Below are 16127 nucleotides of genomic sequence, written 5' to 3'. Positions count from 1 at the left end.
TACGGTTTATTGCAGGGCCAAGCAAAGAGAATGGGCAGCTCATGCTCAGAAGACAGAAACTCCCCATTGGCTTTCAGGGAAGGGTTTTTAAAGACAGTCTGAGGGAGAGGGTTGTGGGGTGTGTGATCCATGCTCAGTTCTCTGATTGCTTGATGGTGAGGTAACAGGGTAATGTTTTTGGAACCTCAATCATCAACCTTCTGGTTCCAGCTGATCAGCAGTTCAGCACACAGTTAACTTCGTCCACCTGGTGGGAGTTCTAGCATCTGCAAGACAACGAAAGGTCCTTGACTTTGTTTTATGGCTAAACTGTTATTACTTTGACTGCTTTCCTTTGTTTCTACATTTTCTCATCTCTCTGATTAAATTTGCTCTTTGGAACTCGGGGAAAGCCTAGGAGGCTAAAACTTTTGTACAAACAAGCGGGGAGGGGAAATCTGTCCCAGGGAAGGCCCCACAGGGTCCTGCTCAGTTTCAATGGGGTGATCCCGGATGGTCTGTGATGTTTGTGAAACAATATTTTAATAGAGGCTTAAATGGTAAGAGTCAGTTTTTCAGAGATCTGAAGGAAGAACATTTGAAGCAAAGGGAATAGCAAGTATAAAAACACTGAAGTGATAGCAAGCCTGGCTTTTTGAGAACCATCAAGTAGGCCAGTGTAGTTGAAGATAGTGAGCAAGAGGGAGAGGTGTGGGCGTTGAGGTAGGACAGGTAACTGGGAGACATACATAAAGGCCCTATTATGTATGCTAAGGTGTTTGAATTTTGTTCTAAGGGTAAAGAAAACTTACTGAAGGATAATTCTAAGTTAGGGAGTAATGTCTGACTACATTCTAAACGTTTTAGGCTGTTAGATGGAAAATTAATTAAAGGGAAGGGCAATAGAAATAGAATAGTTTAGGAGGCCTTTGAAGTAGTTCAGATGAGATATGATGATGGTTTGGCCTGAGATTGTATTGACTGAAATGGTGAGAAGTGATCAGATGTGAGATCCCTTTTGAAGGTAGAACTAACAGCACTCACAGATAGAGAAAATAAGGGAACAAGTAAAGATCCTTAGATTTTTGGCCAGAGCATGTGAGTAAATGGTGGCATCATTTGCTTGGTGGTCCCAAGTGAGTTGGGAAAGACTGGGGAAGAATAGATTAAGCAAGGGAAATTGAATTCTATTTGAGGCTTGTTATGTTTTTTTGTGTGTTTTTTTTTTTGTGGTACGTGGGCCTCTCACTGTTGTGGCCTCTCCCATTGCGGAGCACAGGCTCCACGGCCATGGCTCAAGGGCCCAGCTGCTCTGCGGCATGTGGGATCTTCTCGAACCGGGACACGAACCCGTGTCCCCTGCATTAGCAGGTGGACTCTCAACCACTGCGCCACCAGGGAAGCCCGAGGCTTGTTATGTTTGTGATACCAGTTAGACATCAGAATAGAGATATTGTTCTGGCAGATGCATAAAATCTGGAGGGCAGAGGAAAGGTCAAACATGTAGAAATAAGCTTAGATATCATTATATGGTAAATTCCGAGTGTGTATATTATAGAAGGTTTATGGGGCACTAAAATAAAATTGCTAAAATATAGATCCATCAGAATATATGTAACATTGATAAACAACACGTGAGAATAAAGCAACCATGGGCTCTAATTTTATAATACAGGGTAGGCAGTCAGTGAATTTAATCTTGATCTATTTTTAAAATCTAAATAAAGTGGTAAATAATAAAATATATATCTGGTTTGTAAAACCTGTTTTAGTAACTAGTGAATCCGATCCCATGTATAATTGAATATGAGTATTACAGAATATGAGTATTGAATAGCCATACTGGCCCTTATAAGTTATGTTTTCTTTTTTCAGTGTGAATACAAATTTGCCCAATATGCCAACAGAATCTGTGGAGATTGATGATGCATTATACAGGTAAGAACATTATGGAAACTGAAACATTTTCCCCATTCATTGTTCTCCAGTAACGGAGTAGTTTTATTCAAAGACACCACTAGGCCTATGCAGAATTTTGTAATATATATTCTAAGAGTTCCACTCAAGTTAAAAATTCGGGTTTCTTTTTTTGGTTTTGTTTTTGTTTTTTTTTACTGTAGGCTGAAAGCTTGAATAATATTTAAATCTTGGTTGCGTTAGGTTTAGGTGATATGACTAAAAATGATTTTGCTATCCACTACAAAATATACCTCTTGTTTCTGGACAGGAGTACATATTTATGTTCTTGATAGTGCAGGAGTCTCATGAAAGACAATTCATTTCACTTTAGTTAGTTATACAGTAGCATCTAGAGACCATGTTAACTTCAGTGTGATCTCATTAACAACATTGCATGTTTGCACTGTATAGACAGTGGAGAAGTATTTTGTGATTGAAGAGCTGTGATTTGAATGGAATTTAGTGGGACTTTTTTTACCATATTTTTTCATGAAATAAAAATACTTTTTTCAAAATTAAAGAAAAATTAAAAACACATAAATTGCTGTCATTTCTAGTCATTTCTAGTTTCTAGTCATTTCTAGTTTCTAGTCATTTCTAGTCATTTCTAGTCATTTGTCATTTCTACTTTGAGATGTTTGCATGAAAGATAGTATACTCTCAGTTTAAAAGTTTTTAGATTTCCTCTATAAGTAACCATGAAAAAATAAATTTTATGTAGGTAGAATTTGGAACAATAGGCTCATCATGTATTTTGGATTTCTTTCTATATTTTTTTATGTGGGATGCAGAGTCAATTTTGAGCAGTTTAGGAGGAGCTGATACATACCACCTGGTATGTTGATTTCAAGTCACATTTTGCGCTATACCTTGGAAGAAGAGTTAAAGACTAACTTGATTTTGCTTACGTGAAAACTGTTTCACCATGTGGTCTCCTGACTATGATTATACTTCCGAAGTCATCTTAAATTTGGACTCTTCATCTGTAATTACGATGTTCTTAATGTCCTTCTGATCATATTCTTGGGAAAACAAATGGCAGCTCCTTGAGATAGCATTGGCTAATTTTTTTCATTATTTGTTACAGTCCTTGTGAAACATTTTTATATCCCTCCAATCCTATAATGACTGATTAATGAACATAATTTTCAGTAAACCAGAGATTAAATTTTCCGTTTGCAAAGCTAGGTAAGTAGGCTTACAGTTCACTTGTAGTCAGTTTGCTGGACTGAAAGTAATAGAATACAGCAATTTAGGTATCATATATAGCAGTTCATATATGATCAGGTATTGCTGGATCATAAGGTAGTTCTATTTTTAATTTCTTAAGGAACCTCCATACTGTTTTCCATTGCATCTGGACCATTTTACATTCCCACCAACAGTGCACAAGAATTCCAGTTTCTCCACGTTCTCACCAACACTTGTTATTTTCTCGGGTTTTATTTTTGTTTTATTATAGCCATCCTTACAGGTGTGAGGTGCTGTCTCGTTGTGTTTTTGCATTTCCCTGATGATATGTGATGTTGAGCACCTTTTCATATTCTTGTTCGCCATTTGTGTGTTGTTGTTGGAGAAATGTCTAGTCCTTGCCCATTTTTTAATTAGGTTATAGGCAGGGTGGGGGGGGTTGCTATTCAGTTGTAGTTTCTTATATATTTTAGACATTAAACCCCTTATCAGATACCTGGTTTGCAAATATTTTCTCGCATTCCATAGTTTGCGTTTTCATTTTGCTGATTGTTTGCTTCACTATGCAGAAGATTTCGAGTCTGCGGTAGTCTCACTTGTCTGTTTTTGCTTTTATTGCTGTGCTTTTGGTGTCATATCCAGGAAATCCTTGCCAAAACCAATGCTGAGAAGTTTCCCTCCTATGTTTTCTTCTAGAAGTTTTATAGTTTCAGGTCTTTTGTCTAAGTTTTTAATCCATTTTGAGTTGATTTTGTGGATGGTATAAGGTAGAGGTCTAAATTCTAATCTTTTCATCTTTTGTTTTGGAAATCCAGTTTTCCCAATGCTATTTGATAGTCCAAACCTACCTTTTCCTGTGAGTACACTGGCCATACTAGACTACTTCTTACCATAGTTTATGCGTTTACACCTGTTGTCTTTTCTTTTTTCTTTTTAGTTTATTTTTGGCTGGGTTGGGTCTTCATTGCTGCGCAAGGGCTTTCTCTAGTTGCGGTGAGTGGGGGCTACTCTTATTGCAGTGCATGGGCTTCTTATTGCGGTGGCTTCTCTTGTTGTGGAAAACGGGCTCTAGGCACACATGCTTCAGTAGTTGTGGTGCATGGGCCCAGTTGCTCCGCAGCATGTGGGATCTTCCTGGACCAGGGCTTGAACCCGTGCCCCTACATTGGCAGACAGATTCCCAACCACTGCACCACCAGGGAAGTCCCCAAGGTCAATACTTTAAATACTGTTTATTTATTCCTAAATATTGTCATTGAAATTTGTTTAATATTTACTAGGTATACAAGTTTTTCCCAGATATGAATAATTGAATCTCAGGTTATAATTATTTGTAAACATTTAGGCTTTCCTACGAAACTGAAACTCTGTAAAATCTACAAATCTTGAATGTTAACTAAGTCTGATATTTGTACATATATTTAGGTAGGAAATATTTTTAGGGCAGTTTCAATACCTACTTTAACAAAGTGGTTTGCTAAATATATTTCACTTTTTTCTTACTACTCAATCTTAAATTATCTCATAGTTACTGATCAACTAAACCTGAAATTATTCTCAGAATCTAAAGATTTCTTTTTTGGGGTGGGGGAGCACTTCTAACAGCATTCTGGGCCCCATCTCTATTTAATTTTGCATCTTTATTGCCAGCAAATTGCTGGGTGAGTTAGACAGCTAGTTAGACTTGAGCCAGTTCTGTAGATCTGCCCATTTCTTTTCCTCTGAAGATATGCCTGAGCCTGCTAATCCCAAGATTTATCTAAAGAAATGAATGAGTCCTAATTTAGGACTAAAGCCTTGGTTTTCTAACTCTGCTTTTACCAAAGAACTCTCTGTTGGAGGTAATTAAAACTAATTCAGATAGTGATACTTTGCTGTCTCTTTTTTTATGTTCCTTGCATATAGGTTCCTGTGTAAAGATCACTATATGAACAAGGCGTGAATATCAGAGCAGCACCAGGGCATTCTTAGCTTTCTGGATTAATACAGTCATAATAGTATCAAAACTGTGTGTGTTCTAGTGTAATACTAGAGGAGACTTCTCTGGCTTTTGAGATAACCGTTTTTCTGGATTTGCTTCTACTCCTCTTGACTTCTTTCTGAGACTTTTCTTAGTCTGCTCTTGCTTTGCCTGCACCATGAATGCCAGGTTCCAACTTGAGGATTTTTCTTTCAGTTCATACTCTAGTTCACATCCATTTCCATGATTTTAGCTTTCTGTCTATATTTGAGTCCCTTTCCGCAGCTTTCTTCTTCCAAGTTCAAGACCTTTGTTTTTAAATGCACACAGGATGCTGTTTTCTTGTTTGTTTGTTTTGGCTGTGTTGGGTCTTAGTTGAGGCACGCGGGATCTTTTCATGACGGCACGCAGTCTGCTCAGGTTTCTCTCTAATTGTGATGTGCAAGTTTTCTCTCTCTAGTTGTGGCACACAGGCTCCAGGGCACATGGACTCTGTAGATTGCAGCACATGGCCTCGGCCTCTCTCGTCGAGGTGAGCAAGCTCAATAGTTGTGGCACGTGGGCTTAGTTGCCCCGTGGCATGTGGGATCTTAGTTCCCCGACCAGGGATTGAACCCGCATCCCCTGCATTGGAAGGCAGATTCTTTACCACTGGACCACCAGGGAAGTCCACAAGGTGCTTTAAAGGTAAACCAGGCAGATGTTCATCAAATAACTACCTTTTTTTTAATTGACATATAGTTGATTTACAATGTTGTGTTAGAATATCTACTTCTTAGAGAAACACTATGGTACAGTGAAATGAACATGGTCTCTGGATTTAGAGGATAATGTTCACATCCAATCCTGACATTTATATGAACCAAAACTAGTTATTTAATCTTTCTACTTCTCATGTGTAAATAAGAATAACATCTCTTAAAAATAATATCTAAGTCTTAAAGTGTTCACGCAAAAACTTAATATAAAATTTTCAGCATTAAGTAGCACTCAACACCATTGGAATCCTTTTCCTTCCCTCTTCCCATTCTCAAGCTTAATTAAATGGTGCCACATCCACTCAGTAACCTAAGCTAGAAACCTTGGTGTCGTCTTAGGTTATTCCCTGTTGGTCATCTTCCAAATTAACTTTTTTAAATCCTTTATTTTTAGACAACTCTTAATTCCAGCTCTTTCATTTTTCTCTCCCTGCATTTGGAATCTCTCAATTGAGCTATTATAATATTCTCTTATGTGTTCTCTTTAAAACTATTCTTGTCTCTAATCTATCTTTCATAAGTTATTCAAAGTTGTATTTTTGGCACTTACCTTGGAGTCCATGGCTTCTTGGCTTAAAATCCTTAAATGATTCCCTATAATCTACACTGATGAGGCCAAACTGTACAATATACATTTAAGCCCTTTTATGGATACAGCATAACAATAGCTGACAGTTTGAACTTAGGTATTAGATATGAATTTGAATCATTCTCCATCATTTATTAGTGTATGATCTTAGGTTACTTAACCTTTAAGTCCAATCATTTCTTTCATTTATTCATTAAATATTTAATGAGAAAATGTGCACAAATTGCAAATAAATCATGAAGAATAGTACTGTACCTATGAATTCAGTAGCTTCTAATTTACCATGAGTTATGGCCATATCTTTCTTTTTAGACTCCATGTCACTTCTCACCACTTTACACTCTGACATCCTATTCTTTAGCCTTGTTCAAAATTTATGTATATATTGTCAGGGTCTAGGATTTGATTTTGCCCTATTTACAAGCTAAAAGCTAGCCTATTATTCTTTAGTGGATGCTAACATAAGGTGTGAAACATCTGGGTCAGAGACAGAGGATTTCATTACTTATAGCAAACAGCATGGGCATCAGCCTGCCCACTGTTATCAGTGGGCATAATTTGTGTGACTTAAATTTTTTTAAAGCTTTTTAGTGCAGAATATGGTTTATCTTGATCAATGTTCTGTGTGCATTTGGAAAAAATGTGTATTCTGTTATTTATTGGATTGTCCTATCAATGTCAATTAGGTCAAATCGATTAATAGTGTTGTTCAGCTCTTCTGTATCATTACTGATTTTCTGTCATTCTTTATATCAGTTACTGAGAGAGCGGTGTTGTCCATAATTTCCTGTTTGTATATTTCTTATTTCAGTTCTACCAGTTTTTGCTTCACATAGATTGAAGCTCTGTTATTAGTGCATAAACATTTAGAATTGTTATGTCCTCTTGATGTATTGACCATTTTATCTTTATGAAATGGCCCTCTGTATCCCGGTGATTTTCTTTGCTCTGAAATCTGTTTATCTGATATTAAAAGTCTGCTTTTCTCTTGCTTATTGGTAGCATGATATCTTTTTCCACCCTTTGACTTTCATTTGTGTATTCAAATTGGGCTCCTTATAGGTAGAATATAGTCAGATTTTTCTTTTTATTCAATCTGGCAGTCTTTTTTTTAAATTAATTAATTAGGCCGCATTGGGTCTTAGTTGTGGCGCGCAGGCTCTTCATTGCAGCGTGCGGGCTTCTTTATTTGTGGCGCACAGTCTTCTCTCTAGTTGTGGCACACGGGCTTCAGAGCACAAAGGCTCAGTAGTTGTGGCACGAGGGTTTAGTTGCCCCGCAGCTTCTAGGATCTTAGTTCCCTGACCAGGGATCAAACCCACGTCCTCTGCCTTGAAAGGTGTTTTCTTCACCACTGGACCACCAGGGAAGTCCCTGACAGTTTGTCTTTTAATGGAGTGTTTACACCATTTATATTTAATGTGGAATGTTGATACTGTTTTTGCTGTTTGTTTTCTAATTGCCTAATCTGTTACTGGTGTTCCTTTTTTTCCTCTCTCTCCTTTTTTTTTGTTGAATAATTGAGTATTTTAATTATATTTTATCTCCTTTAATTGGCATGTTACTCTACAGGTGTCCCTCACTACCCTTGGGGACTTGGTTCCAGGAGCCTCCATGTACACCAAAATCCATGGATGCTCAAGCCTCTTACATCAAGTGATGTAGTACAATGAATGCAGTTGGCCCTCCATATCCTCAGATGTGAATATGGAGGGCTGACTGTATATTTATTGAAAAAAATCCACGTATAAGTGGACCCACACAGTTCAAACCTGTGTTGTTCAAGAGTCAACTGTACTTCTTTCTTTTGCCTTTTTTAGTGATTACTTTATGGTTTATAGTGTACATCTTTAATGTATCACAGTGTATGTTCAAATCTTATTCTGTCACTTCCTGTATGACATAAGGTTACAACAGTGTACTTCTGTTTTTCCTGTTCCAGGATTTGAGTTATTGTTGTCTTAACATTTTACTTCTACATATGTTATAAACTCACAGTACGTTATTGGTTTTGGCTTAAGCAGTCAATTATCATTAAAAGAGATTTTAAAAATAAAGAAAAGGGGGTTTTGTATTTATCCATAGATTTGTCATTTCTGATATTCTCTATTCCTTTGTGTAAATTAAGATTTCCATCTGGTATCATTTTCCTTCTGCCTGAGGATTTGCTATAACATTTCTTATAGTGAAGGTCTGCCAGCAATGAATTCTTTCACCTTTTGTATGTCCAATGAAGTCTTTACTTCCTTTTTTTGAAATTGAGTATAGAATTTTAGGTTGACAGTGTCTTCCTTTCAGTGTTATAAAAATGTTGTGCCGCTGCCATCTGATTTGTACTGCTTTCCTGGGAGAAAGTTGTCATTTGTACCTTTCCTCTGCATGATCTGTTTTCTCTGATTTTTTTAATATTTCCTCATCATCCCCAGTTTTAAACAATTATGATATGCCTTGGTATAGTTTTCTTTATATATCTTGTTCTTTGTTTGCATCATGGTCTGTGAGTTTATTGTGTTCCTGGAAAAATTTTAACTGTTTAGTTGTTCAGTTTTGTTTTTCTCTCCCCCTTTCTCTAGTCTCTTTCAGGGACCTCAGTTTCACATACATTAGACCAAGTGAAGTTGTCCTGCAGCTCATTTAAGGTCTGGGTTTGGGGGTTTGTTTGGTTTTTTTTTCCCAGTCTTTTTTGTTTTCATCTCTGTGTTTCAATTTGTAAAGTCTATTGCCATGTCTTCAGGTTCACTTCTGCAGTGTCGAATCTGTTGTTAATTCCATTCAGAGTATTTTTCATCTTAGATTTTATAGTTTTCATCTCTAAAAGTTTTGCTGCTTCTTGAGCATATGAATTATATTTTTAATTATTTTAATGTCTGTTTACACATTCTATCATCTGTCATTTCTAAATGTGTTCTATTGTTGATTTTTCTGTTCACTGTAAGTTGTATTTTCTTGCTCTTTTGCATATCTGTAATTTTTTAGTGTATGTCAGACATTATGAATTTTACTTTTTTGGTTGCTGGATAACCTTGAATTCCTTTAAATATTCTTGAGCTTTTTCAGGGACACAGTTAAATTACTTGAAAACAATTTTATTTTCTCAAGGCTTACTTACTTTTAAGCTTTGTTAGGTGAGATGAGAGGAGACTCAATTCTGAGGCTACTTTTCCCCCAGTATTGATGTAATATTCTTTGGAGTATTCTATCCAGTGCTCTCTGTATTATAAGGTTTTCCATTTGGCTGGAGAGGAACATAAACTCTTTCTGACCCTTTTTAAAAACAGTGATTGTTTCACTTGCACTTGTCACCTGGTTCTTTCCCCAGCTTGAGGTTGTTTCCTCATCGTAACTTAGCTGAAGACTCAAGGAGAACCCTCTACAGATGTCTGGTGTTCTCTCTGTGCATCTTTCTGCTCACAAATTCTAGCCTTGAATTCACAGCTCGCTCTCTTCAATTCAACAAGGAGACCACCAGGCTCTTCTTGGGTTTCCCTTCCTGCTCTGTCTCCTGGAAACTCTCCAGGCTAGGCAATCATAAAACTCACCTCATTTATTTTTCTCCTCTGAGATTACTGTCCTCAGTTACCTATTTTCCAGCGTCTCAAATCTGTTGTTTCATTTATATTGTCCAGTTTTCAATTGTTTAAGGCAGAAAGAGGATAAATCTGGTCCCTGTTACTTAACCAAGGCCAGAAGTGGAAGTCTTAGGAACATACTATATATCTCTTACCTGCCATTCTTTTTCATGCTTTTCTTTTTCCTAGCATAGAATGCTTTTCCTTCTTTGATTAATTTAACTCCTCTTAAGTCTTCAGATTTCAACTTGGATGAACCTCATTTGTGAAGCTTTCCATGACCTCCACTGATAGAGATAATCACTTTCTCTTCTGTATTTCAGGTTCCCTTAGTTTCTGGTACTTCTGTATATAGTACTTAATAATGGATTATTTGATTATTTATCTCCCCCAATAACATGTCGCAGGCATCCTCCTAGGTATTTTATATATTTTATTTTAAATAATTTAATCCTCACAGTACCTCATGAGGTTGTTGCTATCTTGATCCCCACACAGTGCCAGTGCCTGCCTTGAAATAGATATTTTAATAAATTTATGAATGCCTGAAGATAATTGAAGTACATCCAGAAGATAGTGATTAGAGTGTTGAGGGGGACTCAAAATGATGCCATGTTTGGAGTTGTTTAAGGAACTGGAGATGTTTAGCCTGGAGAAACCTGGAGGAACCTGAATACCATCTTCAAATGTTTGGAGGGCTGTCACATAGAAGAGGGATTACACAAGTTCCCTATGGCCCCAAGGAGGTAAAATTAGGACTAGTGGTGAGAACTACAGGGAGATATTGTACCTTCATTAAAGGGAGAATCTTTAATAAATAGGGCTCTTTAAAAGTAGAGTAGTTAGCCTTGGAAATTTCCTTTTTACTGGGTACATTCACTGATATGTTGCACGTCTATTTAATACAGTCAGCTGTAATGTATCAATGCTGGGCTTGAAGTTACACTCTCAGCTCTTTAAATCCCATCCGGTAAGATTTAAGGGTCAATTGCAGAGTACCTGCCATTGCCTAGCACAAACTAGGCACTTACTTAGTACCCTTACCCTTGGTGGCCAGCATTGAAAAGGCAGGTAATTTAATCAACTGTTGAGAATTTGTCTGAGATTATATGATTCTTTGAAAACCTTGGCTCATATATCTTAATTTTATTCTTTTGTCTGGATGTTCTTTGTCATTTATAACCACGTTTGTGTCATGGCTATTCATTATTTACCTAAGTAGTCTTAAAAATAATTGATGAAGACAAGTGTGAGATGAAAAACATTTTTCTAATGTAGTTTTTGTGACTGTGAACGTAGAAAAAAGAATTCAAGCCCTCTGCTTAGTAGAGCATAAAAGTGTTGTTCTTGTGTGCCAGTTCATTTCTTTCATTAATTTAGCAAATTGGTTTTGTGTGTCCGTTATGCTCCAGGCCCTGTTAGTCAATGGGGATACAGTAGTAAATAAGGCAGGCCCTGACTTAAGGAATCTACATCTCCTAGGCAAAATAGACAAATAGTGAAAATGCACTGTGTTAATTGTTATAATAGATTGAATGTAGGGTGTTATGGATGCACACAGAAGATGATCTAACACTGTTTTAAGAAAGTTTAGGGGTATCAGGGGAAGTATCATGGGAGAAAATAATATATAATTTGAGACCTGAGGACAAATAGGAGTTATTCAGGCATAAAATAGTGGGGAAGAGGAATATTCCAGAAAAACATATAATAGCCAAAGAGAAAGTACGTTTGGAGAACTGAAAACCTTTAGTACACCTGGAACATGGAGTTTGTTGGTAGAGTGACAAAAATGAGACTGGATAGTCAAGCAGGGACTAGATTATGAACAGCTTTGTGACTAATATTAGAGTCTAGACTTTATCATAAGGGATATAGGAAACCACTGGAGTTTTTAAAGCAGGAAAATGATTTGACCAGATTTGTATTCAGAAAAGTCATTCTGTCTTTCTTAGTTGGAAGTTAATAGGTAATATGTAAAACTGAAAAATCAAGAAAAAGTACAGACATGTTATTGAGAAAGAAGGGGATAAATATTAGAAGAAATAACTAAAAGAATTGAGGGTGGTTGGTCTTAGGACTTGGGAATCAGGGTAGGGAAGAGTTAGGTCAGGAACTGATTTTTTTTCTTCCTGTAAAAGCCTTGTAGAATGATTTAACTTTCTTAATCTATGTGCAGTGTAGTACAGTGGTTAAGAATATGGATGCTAAGACCAGACTGCCTGGGTTGACTCTTGCCTCCACTATTTATAAGTTGCTTAATTTCTCTATGATTAAGTTTTCCTCTCTGTAAAAATGGGAATAACAACAGAACTTATAGAATTTTTGTGAGGATTAAATGAGTTAATACAAATAAAACACTAAAACAGTGCATGGTGTGTAATAAACACTGAGTTTTAGCTGTTATTCTTACATGTCAGCACTGTTCAGGTACTAATATATAAGGAGGATAGACAAATTTACAATCGTGGGGCATTTTTTAAATGTTGCTTTTAGTAATCAAGAGAACAAGCGAACAAAAAAGTCAGAACAGGTATAGAGTTCATCAACATGATTATTAAGATTAATCTAATGCACATATAAGGAATGTTGTATCTAACAACTGTAGAGTACACATTCTTTTCAAGAACCCATGGAACATTTGTAAAATAGACCAAAGAAATTCTCAAATATTAAAGAGTGAAAATTATGTAGATAGTGATGTCTATTCACAATACATTTAAGCTAGAAATCAACACAAAAGGTAATTGTAAAATTCCTCATAAAATTAGAAATTTAAAAATACACTTCAGATGAACCCATAAGTCAAAAAAAGAATCATGATTAAAATTGGAGAATAGTAATTTAAACTACTATGGATCAAAATTTGGGATGCTGTTTAAGATCAGTTAAAGTTCTACATGTGGGGCTTCCCTGGTGACGCAGTGGTTGAGAGTCCGCCTGCCGATGCAGGGGACACGGGTTCGTGCCCCGGTCTGGGAGGATCCCACATGCCACGGAGTGGCTGGGCCCGTGAGCCATGGCCGCTGAGCCTGCGCGTCCGGAGCCTGTGCTCCGCAACGGGAGAGGCCACAGCAGTGAGACGCCCGCGTACCGCAAAAAAAAAAAAAAAGTTCTACATGTGTATTTTAGAATAGAAAACCTAAAAATTAAGGAGTTTTTATTTCAGGAAACTCAGGGAAGAAAAATAGAAAAGTAGAATTATTAGCATAGGAAACATTTCAAAAGCCAAGTTCACAAGCAGTGGCCAAGGGCAAGTTCCCATAAGCAGGCTAAAGATCAGGTCTGCTATGTTAACTTTTTCCAGGACATTAAGGATTTGAAACTATGGGGGCTTTGATACACTGCCAGGAGGAGAGTAAATTGGTACATCCACTTTGGAAAACAGTTTGGCGTTATCTAATAGTTAACCCTACATTTCCTCTCCTAGATATATGTGTTATAGAAACTACTACACTTGTACCATGACACATATATAAGAATACTCAGTCTCATTATTGGTAACTGTCCAAAACTGTAGAATAGGTAAATTATGGTAAATTATCACAATAGAATAGTACAGTATAATAGAATACAACATGAAATGAAAATTAATCAACAGCTACGTTGATATGAATAACTCATAAAAGTATTCAAATGATCCTGTTTATATAAAGTTCCAAAACAGACAAAACTTAAATATATTGTTTAGGAATACACAAATAAGGGTTGTAAGACTATATAATACACTGTTCCATACATACCATAGTAGATGTTCAATAAATATTTCATAAATAAATAAATCGATTTTATCTCTGAAGCAGAAATGGTGAATACCAATTTAAAAAGAAAAGTCTAATAGAGAACAGACTTGTGGTTGCCGTGGGGAAGGGATGGATTGGAAGTTTCGGATTAGCAGACACAAACTTATATATATAGAATGGTTAAACAACAAGGTCCTACTGTATAGCACAGGGAACTATATTCAATATCCTGTAATAAGCCATGATAGAAAAGAATATAATAAAAGAATATATATATATATGTATAACTGAATCACTTTGCTGTATAGCAGAAACTAACAACATTGTAAGTTAACTATACTTCAATAAAATAAATTTAAAAAAAACGAAGAAAAGTCTAGCTTTTATTATATATTGTAGGGAGTAAGGATGGAAATAGTAAAGATAGCTTTGTTTATAAAGTTTCTTCTTACTAAACAAGAGACCCTTTTTCAGGCTTTTATCTTGACTATCAATAGATGAAATATGGAAATTAAATAAACATCTATGTATTAAACATACATTAAACCAGCATCTGTAAATGTGCATGTGTGTCAATTCCAAAAGAAATATTTGGGCTTCCCTGGTGGCGCAGTGGTTGAGAGTCCACCTGCCGATGCAGGGGACACGGGTTCGTGCCCTGGTCCGGGAAGATCCCACATGCCACGGAGCAGCTAGGCCCGTGAGCCACGGCCGCTGAGCCTGCGCGTCCGGAGCCTGTGCTCCGCAACGGAGAGGCCACAACAGTGAGAGGTCCGCGTACCGGGAAAAAAAAAAAAAAAAAAGCCAAAAGAAATACTTGCAACCCAAGGGGCTCTGGGATTATTTATTTATACTGAACTCATCTTTCAAAATAATTCTGGTGAGAAGCCATTAGAATGCCCCATCTTCAAAAACTAGTATAGCATCAAGTTAATGAATGTTCTTTCAAGTAAACTGTTACTATTGACTATTACTATATCTAACTTTTTAAAATTGCCAATGTGTATTTTTTGAAATTCTCATCCTGATACTGCCTTGTGACTGTTAGGATGGATGACTTAACAAGGTCCTTTATATAATTTATCAGCTTTTATATTTAAAATAATGTTTGAAAACTACTTAAGTCATCTAAACTCCAAGAAGGAAACCAAATTTTTGCCTGAGAAATCCTTTTCACAGTGAAAGGCTTTAAGTGGAAGTGGCAAACTCAGATGCCTGTGGTGGCCACCGAGGTAGTAAATGAGAGGAGAAGGATGGGAACTGTGGCAAATCTAGATCACATAGTCCTCCCTCTCTGAACAGGGCAACTCCTACTCAACTCTGTAGCCATGAGGGAATGTGGACTGTGGTGCCAAATCTTCTAATTCTTAAAAATATGTCATATATTTGACATTAATTCAGAACTTTTAAGCACTATGCAAGTGATCCGAAACAAGTCTGTGGGCAGGATCTAGCTGCCAGGTTATTAGTTCACAAATGATTTTAAAAGGATATACAATTTTGGTAAAATAATTTTCACTGTGTTTTACATGTAGTCGACAGAGGTACGTTCTTGGAGACACAGCAATGCAGAAGATGGCCAAGTCCCATGTTTTCTTAAGTGGTATGGGTGGTCTTGGTTTGGAAATTGGTAAGCAGTATTTTTATTCATAATTTTATATGATGCTTTTGAGCAACATAATTTAAAGAATTTAATTCCTTTCCCTTGTATTATTTTCTATAAAGGAAATTAGATCCAAAACCTTGATCAGGTTCAGTTTTGATTTTGGGTGGGGGGGCAGCTGGGGCAAGAGTATTTCATACTGTTACATTCTTCCACAAGGAACCAGTAATGACTCTCCTGCTTCTCTTTTTGTGATGTTGATAGTTATTAATGATCTTTCTCTGTATCCATTAATTCATTATGGTAGAGCACACATGCACACATTCATAACAGCATGTCTGGAAGCATACACTGAAATTTTAAGAATGATTATCTCAGTGTGGTTTGATATGGAAAATTTTTTTTTCTTTTTGTTCATCCATGTTTTCTAAGGAACCTATATTTCTTAGGTAGTAAAAAGTTAAAATTATTCAGAGATTTAACCAAACTCCATGAAGACATATCTAATATACAATTCCTAATATTAAGCTATTCCTTTTTTTTTTTTCTTCCCCCTTTATAGCAAAGAATCTTGTTCTTGCAGGGATTAAGGTGAGTAAATGTCCTTGGTAAGAAGAATTGTTTGTTTGTTACAAACTCTTTTTTTTTTCCTCTCATCCGTAGTGGTAATATTAGTTACACTTTGGCCTAATTATTGCTTCTTCATTTAGTAGCAAAATTGTCATAATTCTCTATTTTCCTCCTTTTAAAAAGCTTTTTATTACAGAAAATTTCAA

General features: G+C 36.4%; 1 protein-coding gene across 2 annotated transcripts in view; it reads left to right on the top strand.

The window, feature by feature from the left end:
• Positions 1-16127, top strand: part of UBA6 (ubiquitin like modifier activating enzyme 6) — a 79820-nt gene that overhangs the window by 2287 nt on the left and 61406 nt on the right. The window contains exons 2-4 of one of the 2 annotated variants that reach the window (XM_079919169.1): positions 1855-1917; positions 15284-15378; positions 15914-15942. In XM_079919169.1, the coding sequence (XP_079775295.1) occupies positions 1855-1917; positions 15284-15378; positions 15914-15942 (187 nt within the window). Of the gene's footprint in view, positions 1-1854; positions 1918-15283; positions 15379-15913; positions 15943-16127 lie in introns of those variants that run through there. The other variant, XM_079919170.1, reaches the window with a different exon arrangement.

The sequence above is a fragment of the Stenella coeruleoalba genome, assembly GCF_951394435.1.
Source record: "Stenella coeruleoalba genome assembly, chromosome: 4".
Classification (NCBI taxonomy): domain Eukaryota; kingdom Metazoa; phylum Chordata; class Mammalia; order Artiodactyla; family Delphinidae; genus Stenella; species Stenella coeruleoalba.
Note: the sequence above shows the minus strand (reverse complement) of the source record. Positions and strands in the feature narration are given on the sequence as shown.